The 21,931-nt window shown below is 34.1% G+C and overlaps 1 protein-coding gene across 3 annotated transcripts in view; it reads left to right on the top strand.

The window, feature by feature from the left end:
- The window catches only part of SUCO (SUN domain containing ossification factor), an 85,031-nt gene that overhangs the window by 41,867 nt on the left and 21,233 nt on the right, over positions 1–21,931 (top strand). For 2 of the 3 annotated variants that reach the window (XR_011498043.1, XM_014852875.3), the window contains exons 9-18: positions 113–180; positions 4,256–4,363; positions 6,130–6,235; positions 8,219–8,239; positions 8,445–8,500; positions 9,000–9,091; positions 10,436–10,501; positions 16,481–16,549; positions 17,330–17,420; positions 20,206–21,369. Coding sequence is in view for 2 of the 3 variants with exons in the window: in XM_014852875.3 (XP_014708361.2) it covers positions 113–180; positions 4,256–4,363; positions 6,130–6,235; positions 8,219–8,239; positions 8,445–8,500; positions 9,000–9,091; positions 10,436–10,501; positions 16,481–16,549; positions 17,330–17,420; positions 20,206–21,369 (1,841 nt within the window). In the remaining variant the exon portion in view is untranslated. The remainder of the gene's footprint in view (positions 1–112; positions 181–4,255; positions 4,364–6,129; positions 6,236–8,218; positions 8,240–8,444; positions 8,501–8,999; positions 9,092–10,435; positions 10,502–16,480; positions 16,550–17,329; positions 17,421–20,205; positions 21,370–21,931) is intronic. The other variant, XM_070496983.1, reaches the window with a different exon arrangement.

Raw genomic sequence — 21,931 nt, 5'->3', positions numbered from 1 at the left:
GAGTATTAAGTGTATTTTAATATCTAAAAATATAGAAATTCTAGAAAGCTTAAGAATTGAAATAGACATTTTTTCCTTAAGTAATTTATTCCCTCCCCCCTTTTTAAAACAGAGCACATCTGCTATTCTTATAGAAAATATGGATCTTTATATGTTAAATCCTTGCAGCACTAAAATTTGGTAAGTAATATAAAATTTAATAAAGCACATTTTGTGTATGTAGATATTGTGTTAAACTTTTATGTAAGGGTTAGATTGATTTGTTCATCTAATCACTTAATAAGCATTTATGATTGATTGGTGCTGGTACTGTACTTACATCCTAAGATGCAAAACTGAAGACAAAATGTTTTTCCTTTTAAGAAAGTGAAAAAAAGCAAGGACAGATCTAGTCAAACTATTATGAAATAGTGTAAAAAGTACTGCTGAAAAGGTTTTATAGGAGCAGATGATATGGGACTACGAGAGAGTGAAAGAGGGCTTCCTGGAAGAGGTAATTTCTGAGCTGAGTCTTGAAGGATTCATAGGAAGTGGCATTGAGGGAGACAGAGAGATTCAGGAACTGTAAGATTAAGGGGACAATGCTAAAAGGAACATAGTTCTGGGCAACTATAAGTAGAAGCAGCCTGAAAAAGTTATTTTAGTCATAACAAGAATAAAGATAAAATTAGAGTAATTGAGGAAGATGGGACAGGAGAGTTAGTTTAGCGGTAACCAGGCCATCCGATGCTGTGTATACCCAGCTTAGAATTTTTTGAAGTTTATCTAAAGGCCAAGGAGGGGGGTAGCCTTTAAGTATGGAAGTGACATTATCCCACTGGAATTTTAAGAGGCTTGTCCTCAAAGGGTGGCCTACAGCAGAGTGTATTTGAAAGCAGGGAAACCAGCTAGGAACCTGTTGTCATAGCTCAGGTGAGAAATGAGGACTTTAAGGCATTGGCAATTTGGATACAGATGAGGGAGGGATTTATCTGAAAGTTGTTTATAGCAGATAACTTGACAGCTCTTGGTTAGTAATTGGATATGAACAAGAGAGAAGCATGGAGGAAATCTACCAGGATTTTGACTTTACTTCTTAGATCTATGATTCTGCCATTAACTAAGAATATAGGCAAAGGAACAGATTTATGGGCGGGAAATAATGCTTTGATATACCGAAGTTTTATTAGATTACTTGATTTCATTGCTTAAAAGCCGCTGTTTAAAAGAGAATTAAGGTAGGAGGCCCAGCCTGGTGGCGCAGCAGTTAACTGCGCACATTCTGCTTCTCGGCGGCCCGGGGTTCACCGTTTTGGATCCCAGGTGCAGACATGGCACTGCTTGGCAAAAGCCATGCTTTGGTAGGTGTCCCACGTATAAAGTAGAGGAAGATGGGCATGTCTTCCTCAGCAAAAAGAGGAGGATTGGCAGTAGTTAGCTCAGGGCTAATCTTCCTCAAAAAAAAAAAAAAGAACTGAGGTAAATCACCATCATGTTGATTTACTAAAAAAAAAAAATATGTATGTGTATGTATATATAAAATTATTATTATTTTAGTTTAATGGAAGATAATGCTTATTCTTTTCTACTCTTGGCCTTCACCCCTTTTGATAATATGTACATTTAGATTCAATTTGAAAATTAACACTAAAACTATTTAAGAGTATTAGGGGATAATTTAAAAAACTTAATTTTTCCTCTTGCCTTTTGGTCTGTAAATTGAATGTGAGGAAAATGATTGTCTGAGATCATAATCAAAATGTTATTTTTGAGTTTTTGTTTTTATTTGTAAAAGCTTTTATAGTCAGTAACAACTCCTTTTTTTATGCTGCAAAATTTTGTATTTTGAGCAAAGACATGCTAGAATGAAGTTTCTGAAACAATCGTTTTGCTTTATTCTGGTTTGCAGAATAAGTGATCATAGCTGTCCATTTGTGTTTTAACATTTCTGCCCAGCAGCATGTAGTTGTATACGTGTGTTTACTGTGTCTTTTACTTTTTGCTCATTTATATGTGTGTCTCTTCACTGTATAATTAAAGAACGTCAGAGCAATTTTAACTCACTTCACCAGATTTAAGTGGGTTACCCCACCTAAGGTATATCAAGACCGCACAGTCTCACTGTAGCTTTGTAAGTCTTAATATCTGGTAGAATAAGTTTATATACCTCATCTTTGTCATAAGTGTCTTCACTGTTCTTGTCCCTTTGTTTTTTCTTTTAAAATTTTAGAATCATTTTGTCAAGGTCTACAAAAAAATTCATGCTGGCATTTTTGTTGGAATTGTATTGAATCTCTAGATGAATTTCAGGAGAATTTACAATATAGGATTTTGAGTCTTCCTATTCTTTTGTTAGTCTGTCCGTTCGTTCATTCATTCATTCAGTGTTTACTCAGCACGTATTATGTGATGCTGCTGGCACTGGAGTAACATTAAAAAATAGACTGAGATCACTGCTGCTGTGAATCTTACATCCTAGAGAGGTGTCAATCCCTGATCACTTATGAGATTGAGCATAATTTAATGTTTACCACTTGTTCCTCTCCTCTGAAATGCTTGTCTTTTCCCATGGTTTCTCTTGGTATATTTGTTTTTTTCTTACTAGTCTAGTAAAAGTCTGAATATGATTTAGCAGTTTACCTTACAGAATGGATACAATGTAACAGCTTATCTTAACTCTGTATGGGATATATAAGTTATATATGTTGTACATAGTTTTTACAGCTTGTGAATTGTCCTTTTAATTTCTTAATAGGGTCTTTTGATGAATAGAAACTTAATTTTAATGTGGTTGAATTTATCTGTCTTATAATTTTGGATTTTTTAAGTCACGTCTCTCTGATATTAAAAAAAGATAGTATCTCACCTTTTCTCCAGAGTTTAAAAGTTTTGTGTTTCACATTTAGTTCTTTTTTGAATCCCAGTGGAATTGTTTTTTATATGATGTTTAGGGGGGATTCATTCTCCCCTCCCCATTTTTCTGTTGAGATAATCATTTATTCAATATTTCACATTTTTCCCTCTGGTTTACAGTCTGCCTTTATCATAAAGTTCCCTTGTATGCATAGGTTTCTTTCTGGACTCTGTTCTGTTCCATTGGTCAGTTTATCATTACTTGCGGTAACACCACATTTTCTTTAGCTTTATACATCTTAATATCTCGTAGGGCAAGTTTTTGTACCATATTCTTAAGGACTAACTTGGCTATTCTTTTGCTTCTGCTTTTTTTTATGTATCTTAGATTTATCCTGTTGAATTCCCCAAATGTCGTGTTGGATTTTGTTTGGAATTCTATTGAATCTTTAGATGACTTTCAGATACTGAGTTTCTTATCTGTAGATAGGGTCTGTATTTCTTTAAGTTGTTTTTAATGTCTTTCAATGAGGTTATTATTATTTTTAAAAATTTTTATAAAAGTATTGTATATCTTTTGTTAAATCTGTTTGTAGCCAGCTATTTTTTGTTGCTATTGTAAATATCTCTAAAAAATTACATTTGTTGTTACAGATACACAGTTGTTTTTATACATGGGTCTTATATCTAGCTACCTTCTTATATTCTCTTGTTATTTCTAAATTCCTTTGGGATTTCTGTGTAGAAAATTATAGATTCTCTCTCTGTTTTTTTCCTTTTAAAAAATTTTTAATCCTTTTTATTATATTTTACTTTTTTTGTCATCACATGCTGGTTAGATCCTTGAGAAAATTGTGAGTAGAAATAGTGATAGGCAATCTCATCTTATTCCTTATTTTGAAGACAGTGTTTCTAACCTTGCATCATAAGACATGTTCTAAGTTTGGAACTCAACTCTAAATCATTTGAGCCTGTGGGCAGATATGAATCCTAAATTAAATTAAGTATGTAATTTAAAAAATAAGTAATACATTCACATGGTTCAAATACAAAAAGGTATTTAAAAAGGGTAGAGGAGTTAGAGTGAGAAATGTCCTTCTAATGTCTGTCATCTGTCTTCCTATTCAGTGTTAAAGTTTTAGATTTCTTTATGCAAATACAAATATGGATTCTATTTATCTCTTGCTTTTCACAGAAGTTAGTATGTTATACACACTATTTTTCACCTTGAATTAAGTTTTGGCTTAAAAATATCTTGGTCATCTTTCCGTTATGGGTAACTAAGGTCGAAAATCCTCCTCCTTCCTTTTTTAATGAGTCACTTAATGGAAATCTAGTTCATACAAACCATTAATGTCATGTTTAATGTGAACTGTTATTTTGGTTGGTTTATCTAAATAATTGTCTTGTGTTCTTTTTGAAGGTTTGTTATTGAACTTTGTGAACCAATTCAAGTAAAACAACTTGATATTGCAAATTATGAATTATTTTCTTCTACTCCTAAAGACTTTCTGGTTTCTATCAGTGACAGGTAAATTCTAAAGCTGATTTCTACGAGTTTATGTTGGATCTCCAGAATAAAAATTTAAAATTGAGTCACTTTTTAAGACTTTAATCATTTTCTTTTTCATTTTAATGTATCAATTTGTAAGAACACTAATAATACTACTCTAATTAGACACTTGTTAATCAGTTTACTTTCATTAGCTTATATAGTGTTTCTAACAACCATATTGTATTATTACTTTATAGTGAGGAAACAGAGAGGTTAGCTAGCTTGCCCAGTCACGTGACTTGTGATTTGGAGAACCAAGAGTCAAACCTAGATCTGTATGGCTTTAAAGTCCTTACTTTTAGTTACTATGCTCTGTTGCTTCCAAATATTTCTTCTGAGAGTCATTAAAAACAAACAAACGTAAAAAACAAACATTCATTTTGTATCGTGAGGTATATTTTTGTTAAAGTGTATTTTAAAACTGTGTTATGTGGGTGTGTGATTATAAAAGGAATAAACATACATTGTAAGGAATTTGGTAAAGAACCATAGTCCTATCAACCAAAGATAACTATTATTAGCATTTTAATATATTCCTTTCAGCCTTTTCTATATTTATTTACTAATCTTACCAAAAATATTCAATTTTTATGGCTTACATCCTGAGAATATCCTGTTGTCTTTTAAACACATATTTTAAATGAGTACTTAATATTTCCCCCTCAGTGGAGGTGTTTATTCATTCCATAAATACATTTTTCTTTTGCTGAGGAAGATTCGCCCTGAGCTAACACCTGTGCCAGTCTTCCTCTATTTTGTATGTGGATCGCTGTGACAACATGGCCACTGACAAGTGATGTAGGTCGGTGCCTGGGAGTGAAACCTGGGCTGCCACAGCAGAGTGCACTGATCTTAACCACCAGGCCACAGGCCCAGCCCCCATAAGTACTTTTTGAGTGCTCACGATATGCCGTGTAGGATTCTGTTATTTATTTAACCATTCTTCTATCATTGATCATTAAAGGTTTTCCAGGTGTTTCTTCCCCCACTCCACACTTAGCATTTCATGTGTATAGTTTCTGAAATTAGTTTTCAAGACCTCTTGAGAATTCCATTTTCTTCCACTAAGCTTCTCAGATCACTTCCTTTTCTCTAAGCTGTAATATGTCAATGGACATATCCAGATCTGACAAGTGAAGTGTATTTTTTTTAATGTGATAGAGCATTCATTACTTGAGGAATTCTTAAATGCTGTAGTAAACAAAAATAATATTTAGGTTTTCTTTTTTTAGATTCCCTTTTAAAGGGGGAGTAGCTCTGTAAGATCTGTGAAATTTAAATATGATGTTAGAGAGATTTTTCTGTTTTCCTTTCCACCAGTAGTTTTATTTGTACTTTCTATCATCAGACACTTGTCAGTACGTGAAGAGTAGTACCTTCTTCTTCCAAAACAATCTCTTGCTACTTTCTGTCTTAAACCCTCCAGTTTGCTAGGAAGCCCTCTCAAACCCCAGGAAGACGTCTTGCTCCTACTTTTGTCTTCTCCTGTTTTCCGTTGCATTTGACAATGGTGTGATTTTTTCAAGATATTCTTTCCTTGCAAAGAGAAACCTGTTAGTTTTAATTGGAAAAGAAAATGTATTTCTTCAACTCAATGTTTAACTCAGATTTAAACTATGTTATGGCAGTGTGTTCACCTGGAGAAGAAAAAAAGATACACTGGATATATTTTGCACATGAGATGGAACCTCTCAATATATGTTTTATGATTTTTTTAAAAGAATATATTTTATGTTTTCTAGATACCCTACAAATAAGTGGATTAAGCTGGGTACTTTTCACGGGAGAGATGAGAGGAATGTCCAGAGTTTCCCTTTAGATGAGCAGATGTATGCAAAATATGTGAAGGTAATGTTAATAAATACAGGACTGTCTTCTGTAATGAAAATACACGTGTTATCGTGTTATTCATCCTTTATACCTCACCATACCTGTTCAGAAATCAGAAAAATTAAGAGGAAATTTACTGCAGTATACAATTTAGTAAAACAATTCTTGCTTGGATATATTATTTTATGAGGCAAATTATTATTTATTAATATTATAAATATCAGTACATTCCCTTCTGCTTAACTAGAAACCGAGGCCAGTTTTTTGATATTTGTGGCTCTGATGAAATTCCACATTATAACTCTTAATTTTTTGAGTCTTTATATAAAATGTTCATAATGTTATATTTCTCTCTATTTCAAAACCCAAATCATTGTTAGTCACTGAAGTCTTTGAAGTAAGTCTGATTTCTTAACATATTGATTAGAACCTGATTCTAAGATCATTTCAATCTTAGTGTCCAATTATTTGTCATTATTATAGATTTTGCCATTTCTTTGTATATTCAATTAAAAAAATACCAATTTCAAATAAAGTAAACTTTTAGACATTTATTTTCAGTGTTTCTGCTGCTTCCTCCACTGATAAATCAAGTAGAATTGTTACTCTTGAATTGGATTTAGACAAAATATGGGAATTTCCTATTCCTCTCCTCCCCTCCTTTTTTTCTTTAAAATAATAGCCACAGCTTAAAGTACTGCTGCATTAATAATATGAACTTTGGAATGACAGCAGCTCTAACTTCTGTCTTTTCTTCTTCACATGTGAGAACTTACAACTTATCTAGTTGTCTTCTGGGATTTTACTGTCTGTGTCTTTTTTAAGCATGTGTTAAATTGGCTTCTATGAATGGGTAAACTTGTAGTATTCCTAGTCTCAGTATAAACATGCTAAATTCTATTTTTAAAATGCAATTGATATTCTCAGTTAATGATTCAACGATGTTCAGAAAAATGAAGGTACATTTTTAGTTCCTTTCAAAGTGACCCCTGAAACAATTGTTTTAATAACCTTTTTATATAGGATAGTTATAGGAAACAATTGTTAAAAATTATTTGGCAGGTGATACAATTGCATTTAATTTTACAAATAAGACAACTCACATGTTACAAAATAGTTTCAAGGATCATTCTTTATAGCATCCACTTTGTTAATAATGGAAGAACATTTTATTGGTGGCATAAAAAAATGCCATATAAACCTCTGTACCTTTTCCCTTTTATGGTGAGAGACTAGAGCATTTTGACAATTAATTTTCTAAAAAGCCCTTTTTGGTAGGATTAAGTCTAAAAGCAAAAACTAATTACTTCTGATTCTTATGTTATAGTAATAAATGCTATACAGGTTGACCTGGGTATTCCTTGTCCCCAAAAGAACTAAACCCAAATCTACAAACTACTTTTTAATAGTTTGTATTTTAAAAGTGGATTAATATCCAGCTTCTAGTTCTCTGAGTTATACTTGAAATAACATAGCATACCAAAAACTCATGCTTTCCCTAAAACAATTTGTATACAATGTTATACAAGAATAAATACCATTTTATATTATGCTAGCTAATCTTTTCATCAGTATGTATGTACATGGGTATATCCACATATATCAATATATAAATTCATATATAGATATAAACGTGATACATCTCAATAATATTTAAAGTTATATAATGCGCAAGTTGTCTCTAGATACTGTTTATTAATTACTTTTAGAATGCTTTCTTATCTAACAGATAAACAAAACAGCAGCAATTGAGTTTTAGGTTATTTAACTTAACCAAAAAGTTATTTTATTACAATTAGACTATACTTTTTAGTTGTGATGGTAAAAATTAAATCATTGCTTTGATGTCTGCAAAGAATTAAGAGTACTACAATGTTATCCATCACAGTACATTGCTTTCTCTAATTATGCAATATGATTTACGAATATTAAATGTTGCTTATGGCATGTTATCCAGACTTTGGAACTGATTTCTTTTTCTTTTCCTTTCTCTTGCTTCAGATGTTCATCAAGTACATAAAGGTTAGCAACCTTCTGTTTTGCAATATTAAATAACAGGGCGTGGCATGTTACTGCATGGCAAAAAAGCAGAACTTTACAAGTATTGATTTTGGGGGAAATAGGACTTTATTTTTATAAATGTTGTAATGAAAAAAACTGAATATATTGTTAGATAATCTCACATGCATGGTGCTGGCTTCCCATTTCATGTCATTTTATTCTTTAGGTGGAGTTGATATCACATTTTGGATCAGAGCACTTTTGTCCATTAAGTCTTATAAGGTAATATAGAACAAAATACATCTACTGAGTGGGTTTAAAAAAAGTGATACACAAAAATCCCAGTTTGTTTAAAGTGAAGAAATAATTTTCCATTATATGAAATTTATGTATACCATAGAAATGTAAGCTGTTAAGCCTTTCTTGCTCTTGAATACATTTTAGAAAAATGCCAAAATTTCCTCTGAGAAAAAATAATCATCATTTTATGTGTTTGGTTTAGTTTGCTTGCTATTTTGCTGTCATGATAATATATGTAAACATTTTAACTGAAATCAGTACTTGGTCATTATATTTTTAAATGCCTTAAATAGATTAATTTTACATTTTAATGGAAAAGTGTATGACTTCAGTGTAAGGAGCAGTCATTATTTTGGAGTCGAAAAGCTAATGGCCCTCAAAATATGACCAAAGTTACTGTATTTTGTCATTTATTGTGAAGAGGTGAGTCGTAGGAACTCTGTTTTGTTTTGAAAGTCTTTAATAAAATTGTTGTTAACAGGGTATTTGGCACTAGCATGGTGGAAGAATACGAAGAGATTGCTGATTCCCAGTATCAGTCAGAACGCCAAGAACTATTTGATGAGGACTATGGTAAGTGGCTTTCAAACAGGTAACTACTATGTATGTATTTTTGCTTTTTTAAGTTGAATAATAATGGGTAAGTATAGGTGCCTTTAAAAAATCATTATGATGATTGTCTTTAGACTTTAGTTTCTTCTTTTTCTTTTTAAATAAATTATTTATTTATTTTTCTTTCTTCTCCCCAAAACCCCCCAGTTCATAGTTGTTTATTTTAGTTGTGGGTCCTTCTAGTTGTGGCGTGTGGGACGCCGCCTCAGCATGGCCTGATGTGTGGTGCTAGGTCTGCACCCAGGGTCTGAATTCGCAAAACCCTGGGCCACCGAAGCAGAGCGTGTGAACTTAACCACTCGGCCATGAGGCCGGCCCCAGTTTTTCATTGTTTTTAACCCTAATGACTAAGTTTTTCTTAAACCTGTTTTCTAAAATGATTTTCTGCTTTGTAAATTGAGTTGCTTTCCAAGCTTATCAATCAGTTATTTGTAACTGGAACTTCCTTCCATAGTATCAGTGCTATAAATTATGATTGTATCCCTATGCCAGGCCTGAAAACCTATTAAACTCATAAGGTAACTGAAATAGTAGAATTGAGCATTAATTCCTTTGATTTGTCTTGAGCCCAAGAGCAAGCACATCGAGGCCTGAGCCTTTGAGAAACTCTTGTGAGGTTGAGGGGATAGGAGAATGTTTTATGACACCCTCCATTTCTACTTATCAAGTCCTTGTTTTAAAATATCTTAAATCATAATCTAGACAATCTAAATTTTCCCTTCCCTAGATTTCCCGTAAGTGAAATGAAGATATTTACTAGGGGTTGGTAAATTACATTGAGAGTTTGAATAAAAATCTTATAAAAGGGATTAAAATTTTGGTAAGCAGCAGAATTATTTTCCTTGGTTTACATCTGTTTGATAAATGGCTTCGGAATCTCATTTTCTTAATGTGAACATATTTTAGATTTATAGTGAATATTTATTACAAAATTTGTCTTAAACATTAGCTAACTTTGTTTTTCTTTCTGCTGAGGAAGATTAGCCCTGAGCTAACATCCATTGCCAGTCTTCCTTGTTTTTCTTTTGCTTGAGGAAGATTAGCCTTTAGTTAACATCTATGCCAGTGTTCCTCCACTTTATATGTGGGCTACCACCACAGCATGGCTGACAAGTGGTATAGTTCCATGCCCAGGATCTGAACCCGTGAATCTAGGCTGCCAAAGTGGAATGTGCCGAACTTAACCACTACACTGTGGGGCTGGCCCCAAACATCAGCTAACTTTGACAGGACATAATTGGAGCTTTTAAATATATTATTGGAGATATTTCTCAGCATCACTACCTTCATTTTCTCTTTAAACAGATTATCCACTGGATTATAATAATGGGGAGGATAAATCCTCAAAAAATCTTCTTGGTTCTGCTACAAGTGAGTATATTGGGGTTTTCCTAGTAACAATTAAGTATTTAACTTTTTTTCCTGACACATGTGGACATTTTGTTGTGGTATAGTTTAGGAGGCTCCTACTCCCAGTGTTGAACTTGAGTTGAAATCAAAGATAGTGGCTTTTCAAAAGAATTTCTGTGGAAATAAAATAGAAGAGTAGATGAAAAGAATGAGGAGAGGAAAAAAAGGCATAAGTTGGTTCTTCTACAATAATTAGATGCTCATATTTTTTGGCAAATTCCGTAGAGTGAAGAAAGGCTGTGAATTTACTTAGGGAAAGAATTATTAAAGAGGTCCTAGACCATGTGAATGGGAGCATCTGGGTAATCATACTGGATGGGAAAGGAATTTGGACGGTAGTTTCAGAGGTGCTGTGTATCAGTGAAATCCTAGAAAATGAGGATTCTTTAATCTATGGATATTTGGTCCCTGTTTAATTACAAAATATAACAGCTGTTCTTGTCTATAATAATAATGACTCCCAATCAATAACAATGATAGTAATAATAATATACTCCTTGTAAACTAAAGATACAATGACTAAGATACTAGTGGTTTAGTTTCTTGTCATTCCAACCTGGTATCCGAACCTAGTGGTCGGCTAGCTAAGGAGATTCCGGGAAAGACCATTACCAACTGGTACTTTATATTATTACAGTTGGAATGTGGGTAGGTATATTTAATGTTTGTTATTTTTGGTTATTCCTGAAGAATATAAAACTTATTAGAAGAAGTTTTCTTTTTAAATTGAATTTAATGTAAGTAAATTTTAGTAAAATTGAAGATTAGCTGCTTGTGCATTTCCCTTGTTGACTTAGTGAGTTGAACTGCTTGAATCCCAGTCTCACTGTGCACATTGTCTCTTGCAGATACTCAACCAGTAGTGCTTAGGTTTATATACCTGAGCTATGGTATATGGAGTTAAGAGTCACTTCTTTTTCCCCTTTCCTTTCTCCTTCTCCTCTTCCCCTCCATGAAAGGCTATAGACTTAGGTAGACTTTTTAAGGAACAGGAAGAAGAGTGTTAAAAAGAAAATCCTTTTTTTGATTTAATTTTGTTACATATTAGCTCAGTGTTTTATTTTACTCTATTGCTAGTCACCTTTTTAGATATTGGTGACTACTTTTTATTTTATTTTATTTTATTTTGGGTGAGGAATATTGTCCCTGGGCTAACATCTCTTGCCAGTCTTGCTCTTTTTGCTTGAGGAAGATTGTCCCTGAGCTAACATCTGTGCCGTTCTTCCTGTATTTTGTATGTTGGACAGCTGCAGCATGGCTTGACGAGCAATGTGTAGGTCCTCACCCAGATCCAAACCTGCAAGCCCTGGGCTGCCAGAGTGGAGTACGGGAACTTAACCACTATACCACCGGGCCAGCCCCTGTTACTGATTACTTTTAATAGGGTCCTTAGCTATCTAGTTTGTGATGGCATTAAAAATAGATGTGTCATTCACTGCTGTAGGATGTAGCTTTTTAGGAGTGAAAAATGGTGCTATTTTATTTATCTGGATATTTATGTTATTGTTGGTGTCCTTAAATTTGTATTAAAAAATTCTGTTATGTAATAGTCATCATAGCTCAGTGATGCTGAATTAGCTGTGAGGGAGCATCTTTATTTTATGGGGCCAGAAAATAGTCCCAGACTAAAAGATCTCTAGCTTCTTGTGGTTACTGGAAGGGTGGGGGCACCTTAGGGAAGTAATGCCTTACCATAGTAAAGGAAAACGCTATTGATATTCTTGGTTTCTTTTTCTCTTTTCTTTTGGGATTAACTCCTAGACACCAGTAAAACCTAGCTATATTTCAGCAGAGGACATTTCCCTATTTGTAGTCACGTCTTTGACCAAGCTATTGTTTTAATTACTTAGACATAGAATCTTCTTTAGATTCTACCTTTTGGCTCTTTCTCCTTGATGGTGTGTTTCTTGTTAACTAAAAATCTCTTCTATGGATCTCTGGGAAGGCAGTCATTTACCTTCCAGTGTTCTAGGTCTTGCAAGAATTTATACAGTGAGACAAGATGGGTTGGGAGGATGTCTACTGACCCTAGCGTGGAAGATGCGGTTTAAAAAGATCTCCATCTCTTGAAGTTTTAGAGCGAGAGAGGCAGTAGGAGCTGAGTGATATGACTTTGCTGTCATAAAGCCTACAGGCATGACCTAACACTGCAGCTTTCTATACCTGGATCCTGTTAGTTTTCTCTGAAGGGTCTGGGACTGTTTTTAAGCCCGAGCTTGCTACTGCCTCCAAGGTAGTGTAACCGTAAGGAGTACATGACAGAGTGGAATCAAGCCAGATAGCTAGTCTCTGGCACTTGAATGTCCCAGTTTAACTGCAATCATCACCACTTTCTAAATTAGCTTGAAATTGGTCAGTTTTGGACCAATTTTTACTTTGCTTTTAATATTTACCTGGTGTCTCCCAAACAGAGTTCTGTGGCTTTAATCCTAATGACACTCCTTTTTCCTTTTGCTGTTGAGCAGTTAGTGGTTATGGGAAATACATGTTATCAGAGTAGGTTGCTTCTGATGGGACTTGGTTGTCATGAAGCATGCATACTGTAGATGTAGACTTTCTTGATATTATATAATTTACTTAACTGCCAAAAGGGAGAAACTGTCTTGGAGAGAGCAGCATTCTTGGCTTTGTGTGTATGCCAGTTTTGGCAATGCTTCTGCCTGATTCTTTTGTTACGTTCTTTAACCAGATCATTTAAATATTTTACATCAACAAGAATTCTTCATATGACTGCTTTCCTTGTGCTTTGTCGTGTGGATTTTCCAGATCACGCTCTACTTTGATATTCTTGGAAGTCTACCTTTACTCTTAAATATGGTCTGCATTTTGTTAGAATTGTCAGATCTACTAAACACCAGGATTCTGTGTATATGTTTAAGACATGTAACAAGAAAATATCCTTTTGTTTTCTTTTAAGTCAAAGTATTCCTTATGAATGTATGTATTTTAAGGTCCTAGAAAGAAGAGAGAATGAAGGTGGACATGTTGCAGAGGTAGCTGAATACACATGGGAGGAAGTAGTTTTCCTGTTGCTTTGTCTTGTTATGTTGTAGCATAGGTGGTTCATTTTCTGTTTCAAAAAGACCCATTGGTGTGCTGGAAACTGAGTATAGCATGTTGATATTTGGTCCCTAGGAGGATTCATTCCTGAAGGAATGAGGTGGAATGAATAGTTGCCCAACTCAAAGATAAAGATGTTGGCTAATCCAGGAGAAATTAGGGACAGGTATCTAGTTTGGCACTATATTCCAGATTATTACCTTAGCCTATTTGGAATGCTTATTAGTGGGCAGATTATCATGACAAGCTGTCATATGTTTAGATGCAAATTGAGAATGGTAAGAATAGAATATTCAAAAAGCTGCTTTCTCTCAAAAGACGAAAAATTAGACTACATTTGGCAGTGTTCTGTGAACTTGACAAAATTATTTCTTATAGGTTAGATAGGCTGAGAAGTAGAAATTTGCCAAATTTTGCTTTTTTTACTAAGTGGCCCCCTGAAATGGTGATAATAAATAATATTTTAAAATGATGAATAGTGTAAATCTTCCTTATTGTAGGTGCTAGTATTAAAATTTAGGTTAAAAAATAATACTCTAAAGCTGCTTTCTTTACTCAGATTAATAGATATGTTCTTTTCTTGAATTCTTTGATAATAAATGCCAAAAAATTTGAAATCTGAGAGTATAGACTTGACTCCAAAATTTGGGATCTGTGAAGCAGTCAGCTTTGACCAAACTTTCGCCTGAGGGCTAAGTAGAAGATCACATCCTACCATTGCTGTGTTGGTTGGCATTAAAAGCGGGGTTATGAGGGAATAACAGAGTTTCCATTGCTACTTTATCTTGGTTTGTGAGGAAATACGGAGTTTCCATTCTTGTTTTTATCTCATGCTGAGGCATCTCTTTAGCCTAAGAGCCAAGGCCACTTCTCTATTTATCAATTTGCTGGGTCAAAGGGCAAGGTTGACCTATAATCCTAGACATTTAAAAAGCAATATAAAGCTTTTGTGTGTTATACTAATGATTGGAAACAAGGTACCACTGCTTTGTTGTCTTTCAAATTATAGAATCATAATTATCTAAAGATTGTAATTAATAACTGTCTACTAGTTACCACTTTTAAAGCAGTGTAAAATCTCCTACTACTTTCTCCTACTGTAAAGCTTGTATTTACAGGGTCAGCTCCAGGTGACAGTGCTTGGGTTGTTCCCAACCTTCTTGATGTGTTAGCTTGTGCCCCCTTAGATCCTTTCCTACTTTTCACATCTGTTGTGTGTGTGTGTGTTTTTTATGGTGGTCATAATATCTTATAACATAGTGAGATTTCAGTTGTACATTATTGTTTATCATATACCATATAAGTATGCCCCTTCACCACTTGTGCCCACCCTCCATCCCCCTTCCCCCGGTAACCACTAATTTATTCTTTTTGCCCGTAACTTTGTTTATATTCCACATATGAGTGAAGTCATATGGTGTTTGTCTTTCTCTGTTTGGCTTATTTCGCCTAACGTGATGCCCTCAAGGTTCATCCATGTGGTTGCGAATGGGATCATTTTGTCTTTTTTTATGGCTGAGTCACATTTGTTGTTTTTTATTGAAAGTGTGGTGAAAACCCTATGGATCCCTTTTAGGAAAGGAGACTAAGATGGAAATAATTGATGTGGCTTAATATTTATCCCCAGCCAGATTTTAGTATTTTAATAGGAGAAATATCTGAGACTGATGAATTTGCTTCTGGTGGAATTTCAGAGATTAGATTGGGATTGGAAGTTAATTTTCCTTGAAATTACATCAAGAAGCTTCCTGTTCCCAACACCAGCCTTTCCTGGAGTTCTGCTGTTTTGTGGTCCTCATGTACCTTTAGCTATTTAAGTAGATACTAAGGTTTGTACCACTTTATTCATCTTCCAAATATCCTCTTTGGAAAGAGAGGCATAATTAGAAAGTTTGCAGATTGCTCTACCTACAACACTTAGAATTTTATGACTTTGACTTTTAGTTAATCTGCCCATGCCCATACCCACCCAATTCACAGAAGAATTTGTGTGATTTATTATCCATAAAACATTGTTAAAAGTCATCGAAGAAATCTGATTCTATTCAGTATCAATTTGGGATTTAACCATATTACCAGTAGATATTACATGTTCATACTTAAAAATAACAAAATCTTTCTGCTGTCCTTTGGATAATAATCTCCTCATTTTGTTTAGTTTTGCCCATTATCATCACCTGTTTAGGAAAAGCTTTTGTTTCTTCCAGCTTTTTTGTTTTGTTTTAAACTGTAGAACCTTTTTTTTTTTTGAGGAAGATTAGCCCTGAGCTATCATCTGCCACCAATCCTCTCTTTGCTGAGGAAGACTGGCCCTGAGCTAACATCCAGGCCCATCTTCCTCTACTTTATATGTGGGATGCCTGCCACAGCATGGCTTGACAAGCGGTGCGTAGGTTCACATCTGCGATCCAAACCGGCGAACCCCGGGCTGCTGAAGCAGAACGTGCAAACTTAACCACTGTGCCTCCAGGCTGGCCCCTAAACTGTAGAACCTTTTTTAAAGAAAAACAGACTTTCTGTAAAATATAAATTTTGGTTGTCACATTTCTTTCTGGTCTCAGTATAGGCGATGCGTTGAATTATACTTGAATTTTGTAATATGGTGAAGATAGTGTTTTGATAAAATGTTTGGGGAAGCTTTACAAAAAAAGTATATTTAAATTTTAAGTTCCTTCTGAATATAAAAATTGAGACTTATGCTTTATACTTTTTGGCCAAAATTTGTGTCCTATATTGGACTTACATAGTAAAATAAATAAAAAGGTAATTAGTCCAAAAAAATTCAAAGACCATTATCAATGGTTTTTTGACTATCTGATATTAAGTTATATGAGAATATTTAGGAGTATTGGTATTTTATCTGATTGAATTTTGTTTTAGATGCCATTCTAAATATGGTGAATATTGCCGCTAATATTCTGGGAGCAAAAACTGAAGACCTGATGGAAGGTACCTAATCATTTTATGGGTCTTTTAAATATCGCATACTCTGGGGGTCTTTCTAGTTAGGAAAATTAATTAATAAGCCAAGTAATATGATTTTTCATTTAGGAATATAGGAATGATCCAGAGGAACTTTCTAATCTTCTGTTAATTCATTGTTTGAATTTCACAAGTTCTCTTTTATAATAGGATCCTGTCTGTCTAAAATTCATGAATTTGTTTTTTGACTCTTCCTTGCTGTAGAAGTAATGATTTTATCCCTTATCTCTTTCCTGAGGTTTTGATGCCCTAATGATACTTCACGTAACCTTTTCTTTTATGTATCAAATAGCTACTCGATATAGAAAACAATTTTTTCCTTACAGAATGCCAAATAATATTATTAACAAAGAGAAACAATCTTGCCTTTTTTGTTTTTAAAAAAATACTTAATTCCAAGTGCCAACTTAAAATGACCCATTTATTTCTTCTCATTCTCTTTAGTAACTCTTTCAGGTGTCTACAAGACATTAATCATATAAGATTACACAGAATTCATAGTCACCTGACTTGCTTTAATTATCTGAGAAGCTGAGAAAGTATGCAGTACTAGTAGTTGTGACCTGGTACGATTGTTTCTTTCTTAAAGAACTTTGATGGAAAAATCCAAAGTCTGCAGTAGCAAACCTCTTCGAGTTTTTTCTTCTCCCCTGAGAAACTAAAGATTTTTTCATTTGTTATAGTAAAATATTTTCATGATATAGCTTTTTAAAATTAAACTCAACATGGGCATCTTTCTTAAAATAGGAAATAAAAGTATATCTGAGAATGCCACTGCCACAACTGCACCTAAAATGCCTGAATCAGCTCCTGTTCCAACTCCTGTTCCATCACCTGAGTAAGTCATATTGTGATATTAGAGTTCTATTAAAGTGGAGAACTAAGTATATGAGTACATAAAAAGATACTTGTGATTTGCATGTGAAATGATTATCTATAGAAAGCTCTGAGTCATAGGGCAGACATTCCACAGCTACTTAAAGTATCTTTGAGTTGCTTTTTGGGTACTAGGAATATACTTCACTGCAGATCAAATGTTTGTTGTTTTGATATTATGTACTACTTTTTATTATTCATGACGTTGAATCTTTTCCTTATTGCAAATAATTGACCTAACTCTACAGGTCTAGGTTTGAGGACAAATTTTAAAGGCCTGTTTTTATTAAGTTCAAATTTAAAAACATTGGTTAAGTATCTTTGCTATGCCTAGAAAAGCTCTAAAGGGTACCTGAAATAGCTAGAACAGTGATCCGTATATAATGTGTTGGTCACACAGCAAACTCGTACAGTGCTCAGTTTCTCAAATTGAATGATATAGGTCTTTCCCTAGGTTGCAGCGGGGCACTTTGGGCAGGGATGTGTGTATGGTAGGTAGTGTCTAAAATATCCTCATCTTTTGTTCTTTACCAGAGATGATGTAAGGTTTTTTTGGCACCTCTACTTCTAATTTATAATAGATAAGCTCATAATGATTTGGGTAATTGGGTGTAGTTATTGTAAATTTAGTTTGTGTATGTTTCATTAGATATAGCCCTGTAAAACTTTGAAAGCCCTTCTCTCAGAGGTGCTCTATTCAAGAGGATAAGATATTTGAACATGACACAGTTAGTGCAAGGTAATATGTACTGAAATCTGCAATGTGGAGTACATCTTTGAGCTGTAATTCGTAAGTACCATACTAATTGAAAAATGAGCTTTTTGTGCTTTGATGGGCACAGTGACAAATTTGTTTTCTCTGATGTTAATCCTGAAAGTGTCTAAAGGCATTTATTGGGTGGTTAGAGAGATTATGTAGCATTATGTGTCATTCTTAGAAGGTCCTAAGAAATCTAGTTGGGAGAGTCATTCTTGGTGTTTTTGATTATGTGGAGCTGTGATTGCTAGTCCCGGTTTTGGATGCTTCCTCAGTTAACACATAGTATGTCTTACTTTTCAAAACTAAATGAAACTAATTTTACATATATATATATACACACACACACACATACATACATATACACAGCACATATATATATATATATATATATGTATGTATGAATATTTGTTGAAAGATAACACATCAGGCTAATGTAGCAGTTTTTACTTTTCTATGTTAGAGTTTGGTTTTTAGTAGATACTTTTACATAATTGTTTATGTTTTTACTTAATGTTTCTTCATGTATGTTTGTCTTAAATTCTTTTTGATGATTATATGGCAATCCTTTAAAGAAAATAAATGAAAATAAAAGAATCCATGGTAGAGTGTCACTGATGAAGTTAGGAAAAGATGACTGACTTTCTTTTCCCAAGTTTGATGTGTTTTTTTTTAAGTATGGCTCCAATTAGGTTGTACATAGATGTTACATAACTTAATTTTTACCAAATTAGTTCAATTTAGTTTTTCTCCCTCCCCTTCTTCAGACATTGTTCCTTCTACTGTCATAGTTATCTAGTAGATAATAAGCACCTTTCTTACATACCACCTTACATACCACCTGAGTATGTAAGAAATGTTATTAGAGATCTTGTGTATATATCTGTATTGTCTTTGGAGAAACGTAGCCTAATTATGTTTTAGTTTGGTCTATTTACTATTCCTGTCAACAAAATGAAAGTCCAGCTTTTGGATATTGTCTAGTTTATTCCTACCTTTGCTATTGTGATATTAGTCTTTATTTGAAGACATTTCCTGGCATTCTTAGTAATTTTTCAGAGTAGGAAAATTTTTATATGAAGATGTTTCTTTTTAGTTTTCAAATTATTTTTCCAGGTTGTACCTTTTGTGCTGTAAGGGCCACACCCAGAAATTCATTTTCTTTCTCTTGGAGGGAACCACAGACATAATTACAGCACTATTCCCACTAGCTCTATTCCCCACTCTTCCGTACCCTACACACATACTCTGGAGCCCAAAGATGGGATTGAGTTAGTGGCACTGTAAGTTTATTAGTCAAGATCTTCACTAAAGTGGTTAAGTATTTGGCTTTAAATAATGAAAAACTAGCCCAGATGATATTAAGATTATTTTGGGGTGGAGGGATATGTTTCTTCTCCCTAAAGCAGATAATCGTGAGTGTGTGTGTGTGAGTGTGTGTGTGTGTAGTGTGTGTAGTGTGTAATGCCACGTTGGAATTCCTCAATCATCCACAGAAAAATTATCTTTGATCAATCTAGCTGCATATTCAAGCACAAAGTCCATAAGTATTAAGAATCCCAGATTCTAGTTCTAGCTCTGAGACTTTATAGTCCTTGGGTTGCTCAATTTCTATGTAATGGGTGATGAGGCTTGAAAAAGATTTAGTGACTATTTGTGGGAGGAAAGGTACACGATACATTCAGTAAGTAGAAGTATTCACATACAAATGGTTCTTAAACAGAGATTAAAGAAAAGCAAGGTTGATTTGGTAAATATGATCATTTGAGTCACCTGGCTGGTCACTTGATAAATGGTCTTTCTGTTACCATTTTTGAATATTTGTTTTTATAATGAAAATGATTTGAAGGGGAAAAATTCATGCAAAAAAAATTGAGTTTCTTCTATATTTCCTGCCTTTTTTGTGTATGATACATTTATTTTCCATAAACATAATTTTAGCTTTAGAGTTCTAATTAAAGTGATTTGTAATTATCGTATGTATTTCTAGGTTTGTAACCACTGAAGGACATGTACATGACACAGAGCCATCATCACCAGATACTCCCAAAGAGAGTCCTATTGTACAACTAGTGCAAGAAGAAGAAGAGGAGGCCAGTCCATCTACAGTGACCCTTTTGGGTAGCGGTGAACAGGAGGATGAATCATCACCCTGGTTTGAGTCAGAGACGCAAATATTTTGCAGTGAATTGACCACAATTTGTTGTATTTCTAGTTTTGCGGAATACATATATAAATGGTGTTCAGTCAGAATTGCTCTTTATCGGCAACGCAGCAGAACTGATGTGAGTAAAGAAAAAGATTATCTTGTGTCAGCTCAACCACCATTATTACTGCCTGCAGAATCAGTAGACGTTTCAGTATTGCAACCTCCGAGTGGAGAATTGGATGGTAAAAGTAAGGAAAAGGAAACTGAAACTACTGTTCTGGGTGACTTAAGTGATATGCACCAAGGTGATTTGATTAATCACACAGTAGATGCAATTGAACTTGAACCAAGCCATCCTCAAACTCTTTCTCAGTCTGTTCTCTTGGATGTTACTCCGGAAATCAATTCATTATCTAAAACAGAATTATCTGAGCCTATTAAATATGAGGCAGGACATACACCATCACAAGTGATTACCCAAGAGAGTTCTGTTGAAGTTGATAATGAAACAGAAAAGAAGTCTGAGAGTTTTAGTTCTGTAGAGAAGCCAACTGTGATCTATGAAACAAATAAACTTAATGAAGTAATGGATAATATTGTAAAAGAAGACTTAAACTCCATGCAAATTATCACAAAGCTAACTGAAACAATAGTGCCACCTGTAAACACAGCCATTGTGCCAGACAGTGAAGATGGAGAAGCCAAAATGAGCGTAGCTGACACACCAAAGCAAATTTTGACTCCTGTTGTAGATTCTTCTTCAGTACCTGAAGTAAAAGAGGAAGAACAGTCTCCAGAAGATGCCCTTTTAAGAGGGTTACAGAGGACAGCTACAGATTTTTATGCTGAATTACAGAATTCTACAGATCTAGGGTATGCTAATGGAAATCTTGTACATGGATCAAATCAAAAGGAGTCAGTATTTATGAGACTTAATAATCGTATTAAAGCCTTAGAAGTTAATATGTCTCTCAGTGGTCGCTATCTGGAGGAGCTTAGCCAAAGGTAAGGTGTATTATGAATTAGCACAATCTACTTTGCATAGTGAGTTAAGTAGCAGCATATGATCTGTGACTAGAGGAGGAGAGGATTTAATTCTCTCATGATATAATAGTAGTAAGTGCTATTTTAGCTGGAGAGAGAAAGTAAGCTACTTGGATGTCAATCAGTGACTTAAAGAATTGTTTTTCTTTTTTAAAAGTACTAAGGGATGTAACACTTTTATTATTAGGCTTATAATGTTTGAATTATCTGTAATCAGCTTCTCCTTTTCTTCTCTTGTTTAACTTTAGCCACTTTTTCTGCTTGATTCCCAGAGAGCTCATGGGAAAAATTATAGTCTGTAGATCTTAAAGCTCTTGGTGGAACTTGCCAAGATATCATTTTAAGAGTTTAAATAAGTGAAGAGTAGAGTAGACTGAACTGGATAATTAGAGAACATTTGCACTCTTTCAAACAAATCCTGGAATCCTAGTTCTAGTTGTAATAATTTATGCTCTTGTGCTCGTAAGTGCCAGAGGCAGTGCCAGTGTGCTTGTAAAGTGATTAAGACCCCAGGCACAGTTCT

The sequence above is a fragment of the Equus asinus genome, chromosome 25 (genome assembly GCF_041296235.1).
Source record: "Equus asinus isolate D_3611 breed Donkey chromosome 25, EquAss-T2T_v2, whole genome shotgun sequence".
Taxonomy (NCBI): Eukaryota; Metazoa; Chordata; class Mammalia; order Perissodactyla; family Equidae; genus Equus; species Equus asinus.
Note: the sequence above shows the minus strand (reverse complement) of the source record. Positions and strands in the feature narration are given on the sequence as shown.